The 21,372-nt window shown below is 44.1% G+C and overlaps 1 protein-coding gene and 1 long non-coding RNA gene across 3 annotated transcripts in view; one reads left to right on the top strand and one right to left on the bottom strand.

The window, feature by feature from the left end:
* FREM3 (FRAS1 related extracellular matrix 3) overlaps window positions 1-8,419 on the bottom strand; it is an 82,844-nt gene extending 74,425 nt beyond the window's left edge. For both annotated transcript variants that reach the window (XM_083755163.1, XM_083755164.1), the window contains exon 1: window positions 1,204-8,419. In XM_083755163.1, the coding sequence (XP_083611289.1) occupies window positions 1,204-6,406 (5,203 nt within the window). In that variant the 5' untranslated portion in view covers window positions 6,407-8,419. The remainder of the gene's footprint in view (window positions 1-1,203) is intronic.
* A 9,762-nt stretch (window positions 8,420-18,181) lies between these two features.
* Window positions 18,182-19,805, top strand: LOC310852605. The gene is made up of 3 exons (XR_014568312.1): window positions 18,182-18,296; window positions 19,227-19,350; window positions 19,685-19,805. It is a non-coding gene; the product is annotated as an uncharacterized lncRNA (long non-coding RNA).
* Window positions 19,806-21,372: the final 1,567 nt, after the last annotated feature.

Raw genomic sequence — 21,372 nt, 5'->3', positions numbered from 1 at the left:
CTAAAGGCTGAAACATGAAGAGAAACTTAAAAGTTACTTTTAAAAAGTGATCTTAAAACTCAAGTCCATGACTTGAGCCACTGTCTTGAGCAATTCTGTTTTTCAAAGAGCTGTTTAGATTACAATTAGGATTCACTACCTTCCTTGAATGCAATCTACCTGGGATTTTACGATTGTGACCCACATCCACTTAAATTGCATCTTCAGATTGAACACCTGCCCAGGAACCAAAGGACTGTGTAAGGCACACCCAATGGCATTTCCTTTCCTCTGAACACCAGGCAACCACCACACAAGGAGCCTCATGTACTCTGGATGTTTAGCACTACAACTCTCATTTGTCCCATCCACAACAGCCTTGCTGGCTGATGCTGATGGGAGCTGTAGTCCAAAGCCTCCAGAGGCACCGGGTTGGGGAAGGCTGATGCACAGAAACAGCCTCTTAAAGTTCCATCCTATGCCACAAGGTTGCTGCTCAAGAAACCTATGCTCTTTGGGCACAGAGCTACCTGGGTGGCTCTTTGGGTGCTGTTATTTTTGCGTGTCCATACCGGTGTATACAGTGCCTATATAGCCAACAGGTTGTATATAGCTACTACACAACTTGTTGGCATCCAGACTTATGTTATCATAGTGCTACAGGGAAGGAAGAAGCCACAAATAATATTTAGCACTGTAATTGCTCAAAGCACTCCACAAAGTCAGTAATGCAGACCCTATTACCCCCACCCCTTGCTGGTTGAGGACTGAAGCTAAGGGCAGATTCACGCTGTACGTTTAAGGCAAATTCAACACACATTTAAAGCACATGACTGTTCCCAAAGAATCCTGGGAAGTGGAGTTTATGGGTATACTGGGAATTTTAGGTCTGTGAGGGGGAAACTAGTTGCCGCAACTCTTAAGAAAAGGTCATGTGCTTTAAACATGCATTGAATGTACTTTAAATGTATGCTGTGGCTCTGCTCTTTAACAAAATACTTGTCATTTTGCAAATACACCTATATATGCCACTAATCAAATACCATTTATCCCAGAATGGATTAAAATCTGTGTGCCTTTTACAAGGGAAGTGGTTTGTTGACTAGAATCTGTAAATGATGCAAGATCTTAAAGCAAGCAATAATCTTAAAAGCTACAGCTATTTACATGAAATTAACATTCCAAAGAAACAAATAAGTAATGAGGAACTAAGTTAGCACTAACCTTGAGTAAAGGCTTTAATACTTCCATTTCCTAGGCCAGTATGAATGAGAAGTCCATGCTTTGGCCCATCTGTGATTTTGTATTTCAGCAATTTGTGTGAGCTGTCTCTGTCTTCTGCCTTCAGGGATTTGCTGGTGATCAAGAAGCCAAGGTGCCCAGTTGGAATATTTCTCAGAGTTGAGGCACCCTTATTCACTACTATCTGTGGCACCCCATTATCCAGGGAATTGATTTGGATCTTCATTGTCTGCGGGTGACGTGTTTCAACGATGGTGTCAGGAAAAACATAGAAGTCTGAGTGGGTCCCATCAGTAACAGTAAAAGAGAAGCTATCGTGAGTTGTTTCTGTGCCATCGTGTCTATAGTTGATCAAGTTCTCATTTAAGTCTTGCTTAGTGAAGCTGGTCACAGGGTAGCTATTGTTGTAAATAATCTGACCATGTACAGGGACTTGGGTAATTATGAAACGGAGTAGATGGTCAGGTGTGTCCCGATCCTCTACATTAAGCTCAAATGGGGTGATCAGTTTGGTTTCTCCTTCCTGAATGTTCAGGTCATGGACAGTTAGAACTGGCTTCTTATTGTCCACATCTGTAATGGAGACTCTGAAAGTGCGGAAGACTGGATTATAGCCATCTGTCACTTCAAACTCAAAGCTATCCATCTTCACCTCATCCTCTGCAGTGTGGATGTAATAAATCTTGTTTCCAGCTAGCTGGAGCTGAGTGAAGGTAGTGACAGGAACACCAGGGCTGTCAGAGTTCTCCAAATGACCTCTGCTTGGGGCACGGGTGATACTGAATTGGAGATGCTCATCAGGGCTGTTAATGTCGCTTGTGCTGAGGAGGTCAGTAGTGAGTGTCACCTTCCCACCTTCTTTCAGAGTCACTCCTTTATTGATCACCTCAGGGAAGACCATATCAATACTACTGATGGTAATGTAGAAATATCTGTCTATCAAAGGATTTATGCCATCAGTGACATCAAACTTAACTAAGTCCCTGACTCCTTGTTGGCCAGTGTGAATATACTGAATACAACCTTGGTCTATGTCATCTTGTGTGAAATTCATGCCCAGTGTAATGTTGCCTAACATGTCTCCTTCTTTGCTCAAGCGCTGCAGAAGGCCATGCCTGGGTACTAAGCGAATAACATATGTAAGCGTCTTGTCCTCTGAATCTATATCAGTTGCCTTGAGGTCCCGATTAGTGATAACTTTGGACTCACCAATCTCCACTTCTAGCCCATCATTGATAGACATCCTAGGTGTCTCATCATCCACTAAGATGACCATAATTAACACTTCCTGCTCCACGGTGTGTAGGCCATCAGTCAGTTGGACTTTGAAAGTGTCTTCTTTAGTCTCCGAGTCATCATGCTCGTACACAATGCTGGATGCCTCCCGGATTTCTTCCAGAGTGAAATTGTGTACAGACACAGTACCAGTGGTTAGCTGGTTAACAATCTGCCCATGCTTAGGAGGAACAGTTATAAAGAAGCGCAACTCATCTGGAGGGATATCACCATCAGCACCATTCAGAATGGGAGTGTCAATCACCAAGCTCATCCCTTCCAGCACCACAAACTCACGTACAAACAGTTCAGGCTTCTCATCGTTAGTTGGGATAATGACAATGGGAAAGAACTGGTGTGGCGAGAAGTTGACACCATCAGAGCAATGGAAAGTGAATCTGTCCTCCAGTGGTTCTACCCCTTTGTGAATGCTCTGCACATAGTTGATGTGCCCAAGACGAACATCCTTGATGGAAAAAGCACTAATGGGAGTCCCAGCCCTGGATTTTTCAGACCCAAGGGCTGGAGAGATATTCTCCAGGTACCCAGAAGTGGTTTGTATTAGAATGGTACACAGAATGTCATCTCCAGGGGTGTCTACATCTGCCACATCCAGCAGCTGCAAGCTTAAAACATTTTTTCCTCCCTCATAAACAGTGAATGGTTCTTCCCCCACCATAACCTCAGGAGCAATGCTGTCCACTGGCAAAATAGTCACATTAACACGCACTCCTTCCACTGTGCTGCCTCCCACCACCCACTCACTGGAGAGGTCCGAAATAGTAAGATTAAAAGTGTCAGACCGCTTTTTCATACCAATCTCCCCACCAGTGTGAGCATAGACTACTGTCCCACTTATGAGGTCCTGCTGGGTGAATCTCTTAGAGGGCACCCCATCCACTAAAATATTGCCTAGTTTGGGGGGATCCTCCACAATAAATGTTAAGGCCAGTTCATCAGTGTCCTCATCTGTCCCCTGGATAAGAGAAGTAGTAATTTCAGTGGCACTATTTTCCAGCACATCAATAAAGGCCCCCAAAAGTCCATTACTACCAGGGAGAGTGATGCTAGGACGCTCATCATCCACGGGCTGAACAGCAATCTTAACAGTGATTGGCACTTGATGGACCCCATCACTCACTTCCAACTGGAAGGAATCACTTGTTTGTTCATCACCGCTATGCTGGTAGGATATGCGACCATTAGCAATGTCATCTAACAGAAATGATTCACCCTGTACCATCAACCCCTCCTCCAGGTAGCGCAGGTGGCCATGCTGAGGTGCCTCAATTAAGGTGAAGACAATCCTGTCAGTGTCTGTATCCTTATCAGTGGCATCTAGCTGACTGCTGGTGACAAGAAAGCTGCCCCCCTCAGACACAGTGAAGCCAGCATTGGTGATTTGAGGGGGCTGGTTGTCCACTGGTTGCAGGAATAGCGTGAAGGTGCCTGGCACAGAATTACCTGCCGTGTCTTCCACACTGTAAGTGAACTGCACCACTCTTGGGGTGATCCCAAGTTCCTGGGCTGGTGGCTTATATGCCACCTTGTGGTGATTTATTTGTGCTTGAGTGAAATGTGTAATGGACATTAGAGGGTTGTCAGTCAACACAATTTCTCCAGCCAGTACGGGGTGGTTTTCGTCAGTGTCAGTTGGTGGTGTGAGCAAAATGTATCTCAGCTCCCTGTCATCTGCATCCAAATCGGTGTATCGCAGGTAGCGCTTTCGGAAATGGGTCACCTGATATTCAAGAACAGTCATCTGCAAGGTGGTTCCTGGATACAATTCTGGGGGCAGGTTGTCTACTGGTTGAACCTTGATGATGAACACCTGCTCATCAGATTGATTTGGGGGGTCATTATCATCCTGGAGATAGAATGTAAACTGGTCCATCACTAGGTTGGTGTTATGAGGCCCTGTGTGTCTGTAGAACAACTTTCCATCCAAGATGTCCTGTTGCAGCCATTCAGTCACCTTCTTCTCATACACACCTTCACTCGCCACAAAGTGCCAGGAGGATGTCCCACTATGATCTCCCACCACATCCTCCTCCTTTTCATAAGAAACTGGAATCTCTGCCTGACGCAGCAGAAGCTCACCAAGACGTTGACGGGTGGATGTATCTGGAGATCCTTCAATCTCCTTAAGTACAAATCGAATGGTCGAGTCTTCAGAGTCTATGTCAGTAGCACTGAGGACAAAGGGAGAGATCTGGACCACCTGGTGCTCACTTAGGACCAAGCCAGTGTTAGCATTGAGGATGGGCGGCTGGTCATCATCTGGGGCAATAGTGATTGGATAAAGAAACTCCACCTGATGTCGTCCATCCCCCATACGGAATACAATGTTATCACTGTAGCTGTGCTCATTGCCATCATGCTGGTAGATCACCTGACCAGCCGCCAACTCTGCTGCAGTAAAAAACTGGCGGCCAGGTGGCACGCCCAAAACCCTGAGTTCACCATGTTTCAGCCCTCTTGTAACCCATACCTTCACCTCATCCAGGTTGTCCTCGTCACTGATTTCAAGATTGTCAGAAAGTGGCCTTGACTGGCCTTCAAAAAGCATCATCTGAGGCCCAGCAACTCGGTTAAAGACAGCCACTGGGGCCAACGTGTTCATAGGCTTCACCACCACCATGAAGGCAAACGGCTCTGAGGAGGCACCCTCAGGGTCCAACACCTCCATCTCCAGCTGGAAGAGCCGCTCGTGGTCAGAGTCCACTGTGGGGGGCTGGTAGGCGATCTTCAGCTCCCTCACTTCTTGCTGGGTGAAGGAAGTGAGGGGCCGGCTGGGGTCATCAGTGCTGATCAAGTAACCCCGCAAGCGGGGGTCGTCGCTCGCTCCCCTGTCCAGCCCACCTGCACTGGGCCAGGGCGAGGTGAGGTTGAAGAGCAGGAGGTCAGATGGGCTCTCCAAGTCCTCCGCAGCCAACATGTCGGGGGTGATGGCCGTGAGCACAAACTGGTCCACCTCCATCATGAGCAACGCCACAAAGCTGGGCTTGGGCGGGGTGTTCTCGGCGCCTTCCCGGATGCGAACCACCACCTGGAAATACTCCACTTCGCCGGGGCTCTCCGCGGCGGCGTCGCCGCCGTCCTGCTGCAGCAGCTCCACCCGCATGGGGATGTAGTCGCGGTTGGGCGACGGCGTGGTGGCCGTGTGCTCGTAGCGGATGCCGTCGTCGAGGAAGCGGCCGCACTCGTTGCTGTAGCCGGCCGGCAGGGGGCGGCCGCGCGAGTCCACGAGGCGCCCGTAGGCGGGCAGGTGGCTGCCGCTGCCCGCGGGGAAAGGCAGCGTGGTGAGGCGGCAGCGGCCAGCGGGCTCCCCGGGCTCGCCGAAGGCCAGCACTTTGGCGTCGAGCGGCGGGCTGAGGCCGCGCAGCTTCTCCACGGTGAGCGGCAGGTTGCGGCTGAGCAGGCGCAGCTGCTGCGAGAGCACCTCGGCCTCCAGCGTGAAGGGCGCGACGAGGGTGCGGCTGGGAGAGTCGTAGCGCAGCTGCAGGCTGAGGCGGTCGCGGCCGGGGCTGCGCGAGCCGTAGTGCGTGTACCTCACCTCGCCGGGGCCGAAGGCGCACGGGAAGCGCTTGGGGGAGAGCGCGCCGGGGCGGTGAGGCGCCGGCGGAGGCCCGCTCTCCAGCACCGTCAGCACGCACTTGTCGCCGGGCTGCACGCGGAGGACCAAGTCCCGGGCCGGGTCCAGCCACACGGAGCGCCCGAAAGGCACGCGCAGACCCCGGTTGGCCACCAGGATGGCGGAGGCGCCGTCGAGCGCGCGCGGCTCTGCCTCGGCCGCCAGCAGGAGAAGCGACGGCTCGACCGGCTCGGGCTGCCGCTGCGCGTATCCGGGCGTCGCCAGGCTGTAGAGCAGGAGCAGTAGCGCCCCGAGCTGCCTCGTCGCTCCGGCCATTGCACCTCCTCGGCGGCGGCTGCTGCTGGGGCCCCTCGCGCCGGAGTTTCGGCGGGCTTTGGGACCCGGCGCCGCGGCCGGACGGCGGGCTTGTGGCGTGTGAGGCAGGCAAGGTGCACGACCCCCGGCTCCTTCGCGCTGCTGGGAGCGGGGCGCTCTGGGCTCGGCCTCTGCCCGCCGCAGGTACTAAAGGGAAGGCGAAGAGGGGGTGGGAGCTGGCAGCTCCTCGCGCCGCCCAGGAACACCCTCGCCCCCCTCCGCGGCCCACCCAGGAACCAAGGGCTCGCTCGCTTCCCTGCAGCCGAAAGCGGCGAGAGAGTAAGCCAGCCCCCGAAAAGAGGGAGAGGGACTCTTCCCCCCCTCCGGCTCCGGTTGCTGCCAGGCTCGCTCCCTGCGCGGGAGGGACGCGCTCGGGGCTCAGCTGGCGACTTTCAACGAGGAGAAGAGCTTTCCTCGCCGGGCACGGAACTCGGTGTGCAGAAATCAGTGGCTCCGGGGCATAACTTTCTCCCTCCCTCCCCCGCGCTGTTGCGTTGGTTCTACGGGTAGGATAGGAAGAGTGTTGTTTTTCGCTGGGTTCCTGCCACTGGGTGTACCCAGATTCTTCTTAAAAGTGAAGTACAACAAGGGAGCCCTTCTAAGCCAAAAGGGGAAAGCGCCTTCTGAGAAAGCCACAAAGGAATTAAGGCTGCAACCCTCACTTTGGGGGAAGTATGGTTGGACTTAGCATGGCTTTACCTACGAGAGGACATGCATAGGATTTTGCTGCAAGTGAAGCCTCATAGCTCTCTGCTCAGATAAATTAACCAGTTTCCTTCTCCAAAGAGAAAACTTGGGACTTTTGGTAGCTTCACATTTGCACAGCTGTAACTATTTTAAATCAAATACATGTATATAACATGTGCTGTTCTCTTGAGTGCCAGCTTGATGTTCTTTGGGACTGCAGTTCTGTGCAGACTGATATAGGAGCAAGTGGTACTGAACTCTGGGGCTTATCTACAGGTAAACATGCACAGAATCAGAGCGCATGACACTTTCTCGCCTATCATAGAAGACGATAGCTATAACTCATTTTAGTTGCTCCCAAATTGCTGGAAACCTGAACGACACTCAAGTCAAAAGCAGGGCTGCATTTAACATAAAAATAGCCTCAAGACTTTGTATTTAGTAGAAATTCACACAGGCATGCAACCCTGAGATTTTGCTCTCCCTTTGTACCCTTGGCTTTGCAGTTTTGTTGGACTCATCTGCAACAGCTTGCTGCTTTTCAGCTCACCACTTTTCCTCCACTGCCTTTAGCTCTAAATGGAGTGGTTGCTGCTTACGCCCCCAAACACTGAACATGCCAGGTGGGGGGGGTGGAGCTTCATTAATCATTCCCTCTGCATGATGAGAGCTTTCCACCATATTAAAAATGGGGAGCTCACATGTAACATTTAGTGACATCCACAGACCTGAAGTCTGTGCTCATGAACACTGGGTGGGGAAAATAACATTTGGAGTGGAAACACCAAGAATAAACATATTGGAACCTAAACCATTATTGCCATTTCAAATTCATAAAACACAAACATTCTAAAAGCCTATGCCTGCAATTCAAACTTATGACTTGGATGAATCTGAATAATTCCTGTTGAACACAGGAACTCTTTTCTGACTAAACATGCATAGAACCAGCCTGCCATTCTGTGGAGGCTTGAGAGTGAGTCCAATTGAACACCATCAAGCCTGACTTCCTAATAGACTTATGCAGGATTCAGACTGTAAATGTATTTTTGTGTGTGGTGCTTGTTCCATTGATCATTTGCATTTCTCGAGGCAATTGTCCTAGGCAATTTAAAACGTGCAGCTGATTTATGTCTCATTTTCAGATTATCTTGCACAGCACCAGTTATGATGTCTAATACATTTTGTCATATGCCGCATTTTTAAAACTTATTCTCTCAAATGAACTTTCAAAGCATAGCACATTTTATGCTAAGAGCTCTCTCCAAAGCACTGTTGCTTCTGGTTCTTATACAGTGGTACCTCGGGTTACATACCCTTCAGGTTACATACGCTTCAGGTTACACACTCCGCTAACCCAGAAATAGTGCTTGAGGTTAAGAATTTTGCTTCAGGATAAGAACAGAAATCGGGCTCTGGCGACAGCAGCAGGAGGCCCCATTAGCAAAAGTGGTGCTTCAGGTTAAGAACAGTTTCAGTTTAAGAATGGATCTCTGGGACGAATTAAGTACTTAACCTGAGGTACCACTGTATCTACATAGTTGCATGTGGCTTCGTTAATTTGAAATATAGCAAAGCAGATTTTGAATGCTTTTAGTCTAAATATTACACTAAATTGGCTTAAATAATTAGTCCTCATGGGCTGCCAGTGACATTAAGTTTAATTATGTTTGCTCACTTTTTGTAATTTATTCTATGTGCTAGTCTTTGGTTTTGCAAACAACCTGACCTGTGCCCTATTCTTCAAGTAATGGGGCAGTGTATGCAGCAGGACAGAGAAAAGGTGCTAGACAAAAGGAAAAGGGTTGAAATGGCACCACTGTTACAGCTAGTTAATTTTAGACGGTCTTACATGTTTGTGTGTGTACTTTAGGTAACCAATATGCTGGCCAGACTGTTGGGTGTTGGAGTCCAACAACAATTGAAGGGTCACACCTTCCCCATCTCTGCAGGAAACTTTATTTCATAATTATCCAGGTTACAAATTTGGAAAAAATAGAATGGTCAACACATGGTAATTAAAAGGCAACTTGGCCCCCAAACCACACTAAAGGATTCTGACAATCCCCATCACACATTGAGGTCCAGGATTGCAGAGCTGTGTGGATAAACCCTTATCTATCACAGACACACACAATAACCATGTACAGCCAACTGCATGTTGGTTGGGTTTTTAAGCATGTGAATAGAGTCCATTTTCACGTGTGCCCAAGGCATGAAAACAGAGGTTGTGGCTACCAGTGGTTGGTGGTAGAGAGCTTGTGACCCCTTTCACACATTCTTGGAATGTCTGAATCCCTATAGTATGAACTGTTCAAAAATTTCTGAACTCAAAAGTGGTATGCTAGAATCTTTAGGTGATCACATGAGGTTTGTGACAGTCTGCTCCTCAAGCGTCTTCCCCCAACACCCTCACAACACTTGCTTCTAAGCTTCTTTCTCCACCTTTCACACCAGGAGAAGAAGAGGAGGAGTTTGGATTTGATATCCCGCTTTATCACTACCCTAAGGAGTCTCAAAGCAGCTAACATTCTCCTTTCCCTTTCTCCCCCACAACAAACACTCTGAGGTGAGTGGGGCTGAGAGACTTCAGAGAAGTGTGACTAGCCCAAGGTCATCCAGCAGCTGCATGTGGAGGAGCAGAGACACAAACCCAGTTCACCAGATTACGAGTCTACCTCTCTTAACCACTACACCACACTGGCTCTCCCACAGCTTCCATGATCAGCCAGTTCCCACACTCCTGACTTTTCCCTATATACTACAGCCCCTTTCCCATAATGTGCAGGTACCACATACAGGTACTCCATATTTAAACAGCACTGAATGCAAGGCCCATTCCTGACCATTCCTTGGGAGCTGTGGCTTTATCCATGCTATGCCTGCCATCAGGTGAGTGACAGACAGGGGTGGCTGGTCAAAAAAGGCAACGTGGGCCAAATTTGGCTCATGGGCTAGAGACTTCCCACCCTGCCATATCTCTACAAACTATGCCGCGATTGGCATCTTTTTTCTGTCCTCCTTGGCTCTAGTCTTGTAGTGAGGAGAGAAGGGGAACAAGTATTTGGACACTTACCTTGTTTTGGGAGGTAGGATCTTATTTTGGTATCATGCAGCACAATCCTATAGAAGTGTCTGCAGAAGTAAGTTTGCTGGATTCAGGGGGATTTACTCCCATGTAATTGTGCGTAGGACTGCAGCAGAGTGCAAGAAGTCGAGCAGATCAAATAGGCCAAACTAGCTCTGATGCAGAGGGAACTTATTTATACAGGAATGCCATAATCCTGTGTGGGACAAAATCAAGCATAACCATTGGTTTGAAGGCTTCCACTTAACAGGCCAATTAAAATGCAGATTAAAATCAGGAAGATTGCAGGAATGATGGCAGAAAAAAGGATTAACAGAAGGTTGTGACCCAAACACACAAAATGAGTCTGCTTCGTTGAACACAAACTGGGAAATTCAGTTTTATGCAAAGGCAAACCTACCTTAATTTGCAGTTGCCCAAACAATGCACTAAAACATTGAAATTTGCACTTCTCAGAATTTTGCAATGCAGCTGTCTAGCCAAGTAATGGGTACAAAGATGCATATACCTAGGATAAAGTGTGCATAAAATGCACGCATTAAGTTACATACCGCTGGGAAATTGCTTGCATAAATATGCATATTAGGCAAAATTGCGTAACAAAATGTGTGTGCTAGGATAAATTCAAATTTAAATGCTGAGGAAACATGCATAAATGTGGAAAACTGAAAAGATTTGAAAAATGAGAAACAGAGAACCCAAAATGAAGAGATTTGTTTTGTCACAACTGATACCGGCCTATTATTTCCTAGTAGACCTGCTTCGGTTTCGAACCTGTGAGCACTCAGCCACCTGAATTTTCTATCAGAGGGAATTATTCCAAAGCAAGACTAGTGAGCAGCCCTATCCTATGGAAAACAGGCTCCATCAACTCCACATAGCATTTCACTTTTACAGGGCAAGCTTATGAAGGGTTTCTCAGAAGTCCCACTGACTTCAGTGGAGGCTTATTCTCAAGCAAGTGTGCATAGTTTTGAATATACAGGAATGTATTCTTGAGTAAGCATGCATAGGGTTGCACCACAGATGCAGGCAATCTTAACCTTTTGGCCTACAAATATTGGATCCAAGATGAAACAATAGCATTCCTGTTTAGTACAGGCACTTGCCTATATTTCAATTGCATGCCTGCTTGGAAATGTTGTATTTATTAGTAACAATTTTGTGTACGCGTGCCTTTATTATACTAGATTCTGCAAAGCACTTGTAAGCCCCATTGATTTTAAAATCCATAATAAATATACTTGCGGTGGAAAAAATTAACAACAGACATAATATTACCACTTCCTCTGGCAATCTGTTAGTCAGCAGCAGTGTTTAAAATGTTCTTTGTCACTCCAGCTGAGCACAAACAAATGAAAGTTATTGGCCATTCTTTTTGGTTAATGTAAAGCTGATTTCTATCACCTTTGAAAATATTACTTCGACTGTGAAAACATAGCTGTACACAAATTAACCTTTATGTGGTGAGCAAGCAGAGTAGCCTACTGTGGTGGCTCTTTGATGTATTTGAGGGTTGATATTTCAGAGTAGATTACCATGGTAATTACCAACTGCAGGCCATGTGAACAGAAAGGTCTTTCACAAAACCTGATTTTATGGTAATGCACCATCCCGTCACACTATGATCCTTTATTCACAGTCGCATCAAGAACAGACATCAAGTCGACAGATGGAAAGGACTATGAATGTATTGAGTTATTTACTGCATGGGCAGATATCCGATTCTTCATTTAACTCTGACAAATTGTGGGAAGATCTTTCAGGGACTGAAGCTATTTCACAGAGTTTTAAGAAAAATCCAGATTATACAACTAAATAGCAGGCAGGTGTCTGAGCTTCCAAAGCCATCGCATAGTTGTGTTTCACATGATTTGCAGCAATTTACCTACATATTATTGGACTGATAGCAAATGCATAACGTTTAGTGCAATTTTCCAATTCGGGACTAAATTGCACATCAAACACAAATGCCAAATTCTCACTGCAAAAGAGGGCTGGCAAAATGATGATTCTGTTGCTTTTCGGTGTCCTTTTAAAGGGCCTTCCGATTAATCCCACACATTTTAGGGCCTATATCTTTATTATTTCATGATGCATCTGTAAATGCTTATTTTTCTTTATGCTGTGTGTTTTCTTCTAACTCAGAAGGTAATAGGTTAAAAGGTTGTCTCTAAATAAACAGCAATAGGTATCAGTGCTGTGAAGTATCATGGCAGGGCGTGGTTTCTGACCCATTATTATTCAACGGGATACAAAGAATTGCACAAACAGTTTCATGCACCCAGGCAAGCAATGTGTTACTCAAGCATAGAAAACCTCATTTGAAACTGAGAACAGTCTCAATGTAGATAGCATTTGCTTTGCAGGGGGGAAATGTCTATACACAGGTTATTTTGAATCCAAACCATACCTGCAAACAGGCAACTCAATGATTGACATGTGACCAGATTCACCCACTTGTCAAAAATGGCCCATAGAGGGTAAGCCAGTTCTTGAACTGGCCTCCAACTGAAAAAGGTTCATCACCCCTGATCTAAAGGTGGCCAGTGACAACTGCAGGTCTCTTGAGAGAAGCTGTGGGACAGCAAGTGTTTTGATTGACTTGGATTCAGCTGTCTCTGAAATTCAAGTTCATTTCAAGAGTCATTCTATTTTGTTTCAGCAAGTAAAGTGTAACTATTTATACCATGTTGAAGGGCATATAACTGTTCTTTATTGCCACAAAGTAGACACTTTAATTTGAGCACACAATCAATATAGAGTATGTTTACATTATGCAATGCTCATGGTATTTAACGGGTAACTTTTGCTGGCATGCTTTCAATTAATTCCAAGGTGTTGTACTGACATGCTAGCTCTGAGTTTCAGAGTAGCTTTTAGCTAGATAATTGTTGGTGTGTGGGATAAATTATCTCTAGATCTTTAAGCGTTAGAGAAATTCTGTTCAGTCATTTACTTATACTGCAAAACTCGTATAGCAATCTAGTTATAGCGCACTGAGTTGTATAAACTACCCTGATATAGATAAACGGGTAAGAAACATTAAATCAAATGTGTGCAATAGATGTTTTATTAGTTTAATAAAGGCTTGATAGTAAATTGGGCCAAAGGCAAACTTTTTAAAGCACAGTTGAGTTCAGTAGGAGAGATTTAGGCAATTCCTGTACAGAACATGTCCCCAGACTGTACCTTGATTAAATAAAGGTGTGATTCAAAGTATGTGTGGAGAAATAGGATTGTAATACCAAACACCAGCATCCAAAGGCCTAACTATGGAGTACATATGACTAGAATTGGGTTATCTACCTGAGTGGTACTCACTGACCCATTTGGTACATAATACTAATCCATTTGTTTAGTGTTACATGAATAAACAGAAACAAGATGTGGGCTTGCACATCTTTTCCCATTCTCTTCCTTCCACATGGCTGCAAGGAAACCAGAAGCACCGGCTTCCTGTTCTAAGCTTACCTGTTCTAAGTGTTTACTGTTAGGGAAACTCTGATTTGTTTCAACAAACCATACTTTAACCAGAGCTTCCTCGCCCTACTTTGGATGTAACAACAAACAAAAGCTTAAAATGGGAACTGAATGCTTCATAGCCATGCAGCAAGAGGAAAGTCCTCTTTTTTCAACTCACTCACATGCTAAACAGAAATGGCCCACTCCCTGCTCAGTTTGAGCCCTCACACCAGGCATAGGCAAACTCAGCCTCCAGATGTTTTGGGACTACAACTCCCATCATCCCTGACCACTGGTCCTGTTAGCTAGGGATGATGGGAGTTGTAGTCCCAAAACATCTGGAGGGCAGAGTTTGCCGATGCCTGCCTCACACATTATTTTGGTTTTTATCATCTACAATGCTAACAGCCCCAAATTTTCAGCCAAAGAGAGAGCACAATTACACATGCAACAATCCCCTATCAGAAAGAAAGTGGTCCATTACAGAACATCATGCCTTTGCGGCATATTGTAATGCTCTGTGATTAGACCAAGGCCACATTTGCACTGTATATTTGAAGCAGTATCATACAACAGACATGACTTCTCCTAAAGAATCCTGGGACCTGTAATTTGTTAACGGTGCTGAGAGTTGTTGGGAGGAGACTGCTATTCCCCTCACAGATATTCCATTCCCAAAGGTTTAGCAATCAATCCTGCTTCCCAGGAAACCCTGGGAACTGCAGCTTACTGAAAGTAAAAGCTAACAATTGTAAAAGCAAATATGACAATCATCTTTGCTTTATACACAGATGAGGATTCATTGGTCAGCACAGCATTCTTATCAATAATGCAGGTTCCTAAAGTAGGATAGTTTATTCAGTGGCGGAGCCACTGGGGGGCAGAGAGCAGGAGGGGGGCAGGGCTGGCGTGCATCCCGAGGGTGTGACACCCAGCGCGGGGAGGGGCAGCCATGATGGCACCCACTGGGATCGCGCTGCCGCGGGCGGTGCTCTCCCCCTGCACTCCTCTTCCTCTGCCAGTGAGTTTATTTACCCCCTATAGTTGCTGTCTAACTTCAGCCTTCTCTGACCCTGGTGCTCTTCAGGTTTTGGACACGTGTGTTGGCTGGGGCTGATGGGAACTGTAGTCCAAAGGGGTACCAGGTGCCCAAGTGGAGGGCACTAGGTTCTGGAAGGCTGCCTACCAAGAATATGTTAAAATTCCAGCTCTTCCCATTGACTAACTGTGTAGTCCTATGCATGCCTACTTGGATATAAGCCTCACTGAATTCAGTTGGAATTACTCCCAGGTAAGTGTGTGGAGGACTGCAGCCAAAGGAACAAGTCACACATTGCATGGAGGGATTGCCAGAGACTGCTCTCAACCAGAAGAGGAAGCCAATCTTATACCTCTTTGATTGCCTTCCTTCTACAATAAAAATTTTCCAAACACCTGCTTATTACATCCACACATTACAGGACTATACTTTAAAACAACAACAACAACCTTAGGTGTACTTTTTTTAAAAAAAGTAATTTTTGAAAACGTCCTTAGTTCTACTGCTCTAAAACTCTGTTGGGATTTTGTTTACTCAGAAGTAAGTCCCACTGGGTTGAATGTAAGCGTGCAGAGGATTGCAGCCTAAAGTCCTGGAAAATAGGTATCTTTGCTCTAGTAGTATCTTGTATTGTGGCATTTATCTAAAAAAGACCTCAAAGCCCCTTCTCTCCATGGGCTGCTTTCCAAGAAGGGAGTCTCCCTTCCTCTAGGCATAGCCTGCATTCTTTGTTCCCAGATGTACAACCCTGTATTTAGCTATATGAAAACACACGTTTTGTTTGATTGTAAGCTTTTAACCAAACAATCCAGGGATTCCTTACAAAGCAAGGGCTGTGCTGCGCGTAGGAGAGAAGACTCCCTTCAGAAATGTCTTGGCCACATGAAATTCCACATTCCACTACAGGGGCACAACACCCCGTTCTGCTGAGTCCAAGTACCTCCACACCTTTGATCGGCGGAGCATCAAATCTCTGATCCTCTGTCTTCTAATCAGTTTCATACAAGCTTCGCTCACATAATTGCCTTACAATTTATTAAAACGAGGAGCTGGCTGGACAGCTGCAACAGGACTCATATATTCCGTGTTAAGCGGAATGATTTCCCCCCCTCCCTCACGGGAGTTATTATTTTCAACAGCTGCCAGATTTAATTGGCTATTAATATATTGGGAAAGTAAAAGGATGGAGAAATGCTTTGCCCATACAAGTTGATAAAAAATATAAATAGGTGGGGGGGTCATTGCTCATAAGATTATGTAATGACGAATGATGTTATATATTAAGATTCAAATAGGGGAAGACTCTCGCGCTAAAAATAATATTTAGAAGATTATTTAGGATGGCCAGCCAATGATCAATGCTTGTTTGTTTAAAATGATGCTCCAGTTAATTTTAACATGAAACGAGACAGCATTTACCTGTCATTTAAATAAACATGTGTCCTGCCCTTCAGTATTAAAGTACACTTAGGATTTAAAATGCACAACAATAAAACAAGAAAAACAAATTACAGCAGTAAAACAGGAATGAATTAAAAGCAGCAGCCAATTTAAAAACAGTAAGATACAGAACTAAAAAAATAAATAAATTGATGAAATAAAGCTGCCCCCCAAAGCTTGCCCAAAAGCAGGGCAAGTGGACCTCTCTTAGGAGGACAAGTGGTCCTCTCTTAGGAAGTGGTTCCACAATCTGGGCACCACCATGGAAAAGGACATCCACCCTCTGCAATCTGCCAATGGGGGTGGAGAGGACCTCGGATGCAGGGAGAAATTCCCATGAGCTTTTCTTTGCATGAAAAAGGTTGTTTCTAAGAAGTTGTGTTGGTACTGATGGCATAGTGGTTATGAGAGGACAGACCCTTATCCCAAAGGACTTAGCATCTAAAAACAGACAAAAGGGAAGCAACACTTCAAGTACTAAATTGGACCAGAGAGCAGATGATATGGAAGAGCCCCTGCCAGTCAGAATAGACTGAGCCAGATGAACAAAGAACAAGGCTCAGTATAAAGAAGGCAGCTTCCTATGTTCTTACAGCATGCTCAAATGCTTCTTCATAACAACAACACCCACAATACACCTCCCTGACATGTCAGTTCTCTGTACAGAGAGAACGTTTTGTCTGGAGGAGAATCCACTTGTAATACAAACAGGGTTGCCATATCAGCAAGGTTTAGGCATAAAGCAGATTTGCATCCCAGGGAGGACTGCTCACCTGCTGTTTGTGCACCTAATATCAAGTCACAAGTGCATGTCTCTAGGGACTAGTGGCGCTGGGAGTATGGAGCCCTCAGGTGCTTCCAGGCGAGTGTTTATTGAGGGATCAGTGCTACGCATGCACTCAAGTTTGGGGGTTTTTTTTGCAGTGTTTACACGACATCATTGGCATAAAAATGCCAACCTGTATGCCACCCACTCCCCATTTAATCCAGAGTTCCAGAAAAAACTCGTTTTTTTTTTAAAAGGAAGGAGTTGTTGCCAACAACCTGTTTGCAATATCTCAGTGGTCCACTTGAAAATGAAGCCCCTGTCTGGAAATAGAGGAGTGTCCACTGGTGTGTGCCTATTTGTTCTCATATCGACCCCATAATAAATATAGCTAGATGAGCTTTTCCACTCTAGAATTATACAACGTGAAAATTCACAACAGCAGCAGCAATGCTTCTGCTGTATCATATTTCCCCAGATACAAATATTCATTCACTCACTCACTCACTCATTTGTACCCTCCATTTCTAGGTAAACCCTTTTCTGGTCTTGCCCTCTGCCTATTCAGAAACTGCAGTCACCTCACAATTGAAGCACTACTTTTGTGGAAAAACTGGCAAATTATGTGCAACGGAAAGAGCTGGTAGTGGTGGTGAAATGTGCACATGAATTGCACAATAAACTGAGCAGAAAAAGTTTCAAGCATACTTGGATTCCTACTTACAGGCACAGTGTTTGGGATGTTACAGGATGCCAGCACCATTCATCCGGTTGCCATTTCTTACTTCTTGTGCTATAGACAAGGGGGTTTAGAAAGACAAAACACCAAGCAAAACCTGGCCCCTTTCATGTGTTGTTCTGGCAGCTATCAACCTCTTTGCTTTTATTTTTATCAGGCTTTACACACGGACACGTTGGCCTTTAACAGCATACTGCAGATTCTTGGCAGGGGATGCATCATATTAATTCAGTGATATGTTCGGTGAAGACCTATGAAACCAGATGCTAGTTTTACTGTATGCGCCACTTGCTCAGTCACAAATACTTGAGAATTGAGTTCATCATACCTACTGTATGATAAATATAGAGAGGATTTAGTTGGCTCCCGGTCAGACTGGCCTACGATTTGCTCTTAGGAAGTCTGCTGCCACCCCCAACTCTCTAATTTTAGATCCCACTCCACTCTTACTGCTGTAGCCATAAAGAAAGGGGAAATTTATCTTCTTTTCTCTTTGCACCACTTCTCTTCTTAATCTTCACAATAGCATATACCATCCACCCAATGTGATGGATAATATACCTCTTTTGCAGATAGATAAACTGAGGTCATGACTTGCTCAAAGCCACACTGTGATTCATGGCTGAGGTGGGATATGAATCTGGGACCTTCTGGCATTTAGTCCAATCTTCTTTGCAAGAAAAGTGTGTATAATTACAGTAAGCATTTGAAAAATGTAGCAGTATCATAGCAACACCTGCACTGGTTGTGTGTTCTTTTTTTAAAAAAAAAATAATAATATACCCTTTCCATTTTACTCAACTGATTTTAAAGAACTGACATAGCAAAAAGTGGCATTTTTATAATAATCAAATATATAACCTGTCATTCTGTAAAAATGGTCACTTGTCCATAAAAGTGATTGGAAAGAAAAACAAAACAATAGATTAATTATAGTAATGTATAGTATATGTATTAATTATAGTAATGATTGTGAGATAATTTGTCTAAATTGCAACCAAATATGCCATTAAAGAGTCTCACTATAATGATACTGAAATTCTAAAATATTTCCTTAGTTTTTAAAAATTTAAAATAAGGCGTTGTGGTGCTAGATTTTGGAGAAAGGCTTTGTGTAGAGAAATGCAAGCCTGCCTTTAAATTTTTTACACTTACCATTTGACCACACAGGCCATTTTCCTACATACAAAGAACAAAGGAAAATGGGGTTCTTCCAACATTTATACTTCAATTCTTTGCAAATTTGATTGGGAGTTGATATCATCAAATTCAGTAGAACTTGCATCTCGGTAAACATGCACAGGATCAGGATCAAGCTGCCTGTATCTCTGTGTGTGCTTAAGATTAAGGTTCTAAGCATGTCAACTGATGCTCTGTATTTATAACAATTGCCTAGGACACATTTTTGAGGATTAAAGTTAAACAGCTGGTATATTTTGAAAGAGTCATCAGAATGCCAGTGATTGAAACATGCTCAAAAGACAGGTTGTATGCATAAGACAGTATGCCTTTGATGGAAACTTTTGTTTCATCAGATTCTCTGCTTCTTGTGTATAGCAAATCAGACATCTAAAGAAGATGATATCTGCAACAGCCTCCATGATACCCAAAGCCCAAACAACTGAGGATTTTCAATGTCTAAACTAGAACATTGAATTTTGTTCAGAAACTGTGGAACAAGGTATTAATATAAGTGGAATATGACAGCACTGACTTCTGTTAGTTGCTAACTGTGCAGTAGTTTTTTGTACCACCTGAGGTTTGGAGCTATATTCATTGCTGGACATTAGAGATGGAGGACAATTGCATTTAGTCTGCATTTTTAAATGAATCATTTAAAAATGATTTGCACATGTTGGACTAATATTCTAATAGAATTTTACTTATCCTTCTGATTTTACATTTATCTGAATTTTACAATATAATTATTGGCTCAAAAATGTAACCAAATGCATTGAGAACCCATGAAGGCAGTCATATAAATACTATTTAGATTTGCATTTTTTGATATACAGATAAATGTGGAAACAGGAAGGAACAGTTGTATGAATGAAAACATGCAAAACTGCGCAGACTAGAGATAAACTGACCTGTCTATCATTAGCAGACAATGTGCCTGCAATAGTTGGAGCAAAGCAAGTGCCAAAGGAGAAAGAGGCGTTGATCCAGGCTTTCTACCATACCATAATAAGAAGCCCAAGGTAAAAACCATATTTGATCCCTAAGCCAACAAGGTCACCAGCTGAGTTTGGGAGTATCTGCTGTATTAAAGATATTGCCATGGATATTTTGTTAATTACATGCCCTTAAAATAAAATAATTTGGGTTACAGCTCTGATTTATTATATTTTTCATCAACGCTTTGGTGCATGTGCTGCCTCTCTTGCGGTTTTGTGCTTGATGATTTTGAAGCTGCCAAGTACGAAACTTACCCACGACAGAAGATGCACCAAATTGTGCATTTGGAGATGGGGTAGATGCTTATAAATATCAGAACATAATGTTAGCCTTTAGCAGAAGAGCGTATTTACTTTTTCCAATATGAAACTCATTAGAGCAGCTGTTTAAAAAACTTAGGACTCATCCATATTGTTGTTCAATGCAGCTTGAATCTCCATTAATTCTCTGTTGTTCATAAGACATTCTCCTTCAAATCACTGTTGCCTTTCCCCTTTAATTAGTGGTAGATTTTCACAGTCAATTAGTATCATTATGTACAGAGTATGCTAAGTTCTGATATAGAATGTAGAGAAATGTAAACTAACACTTCCCAGTACCCTTGTAAACTCTATCCTGGAGTCTTAGCTATGAGGATAACACAACCACCATGTAATTATATATATTTTGGCTTTTGCTACCCTAGACTTCTTTAATCTCACTTTCTATTGTCATGCTCTGCTACAGGCAGATCAAACACTCTTTATTTATCTCTTCCAAATCACACACTTGAAATGTCTTGGATATAGCAGCAGCTGAAAACACTGTAATTATCTAGTTATTTCATAAGATTTATCTACCACTTGATTGTAGAAAACCCTCAAAGCCATTTACAAAAAAACCTGCAAGATTATTAACAATAAAAAAATCAATTAAAACATTTAAAAAAGAAGTTAAAACCAGCAGTAAACTTAAAACACACCAGCATTCTAAATAACTGGGTAGGCTTGTCGAAACAAAAATATTTTTAACAGGCACTGAAAAGAGAATGAGCAGCGATAGTTTTCCTACTGACAATTGATGTTGACTCTTTACGTCTGGGGAACGTATTGCAATATTGTATGAAAGTAATGTCAGGATTGATTGATATTGATTGATTGATTGATTGATTGATTGATTTAAAAAGATACTGTCTCTGGTTCACATTTGATAAATTCCCAGCCTGTCCAAGTTCTGCTTCACAGGTTTTCTGACAGATAGGAAAGGGAATGTACATACTTCATGACAATGAAAACACTGCTAGTTGAAATGCCTAGCACTTTTTCTTCTACTGCCTTCCTAACTATATATTTATATCAACCCACATCTTCCTCTGCTAGTGCTTACATAGACAAAACTGCACCACTATGCACGGAAAGAAGTACCATCAAAATCTGCAGGGGGTTGTGGTGTGTTGGGACTGTGAGGACCCCCACAACTGTCCTGTAATTAACTCAATGGTACAAATTACTATTCTTCATATATCTACTTACACACAAGGGAGGGC

The sequence above is a fragment of the Podarcis gaigeae genome, assembly GCF_964106915.1.
Source record: "Podarcis gaigeae genome assembly, chromosome: 9".
Classification (NCBI taxonomy): domain Eukaryota; kingdom Metazoa; phylum Chordata; class Lepidosauria; order Squamata; family Lacertidae; genus Podarcis; species Podarcis gaigeae.
The sequence above is the reverse complement of the archived record's forward strand: the minus strand, read 5'-3'. Positions and strand labels throughout refer to the sequence as shown.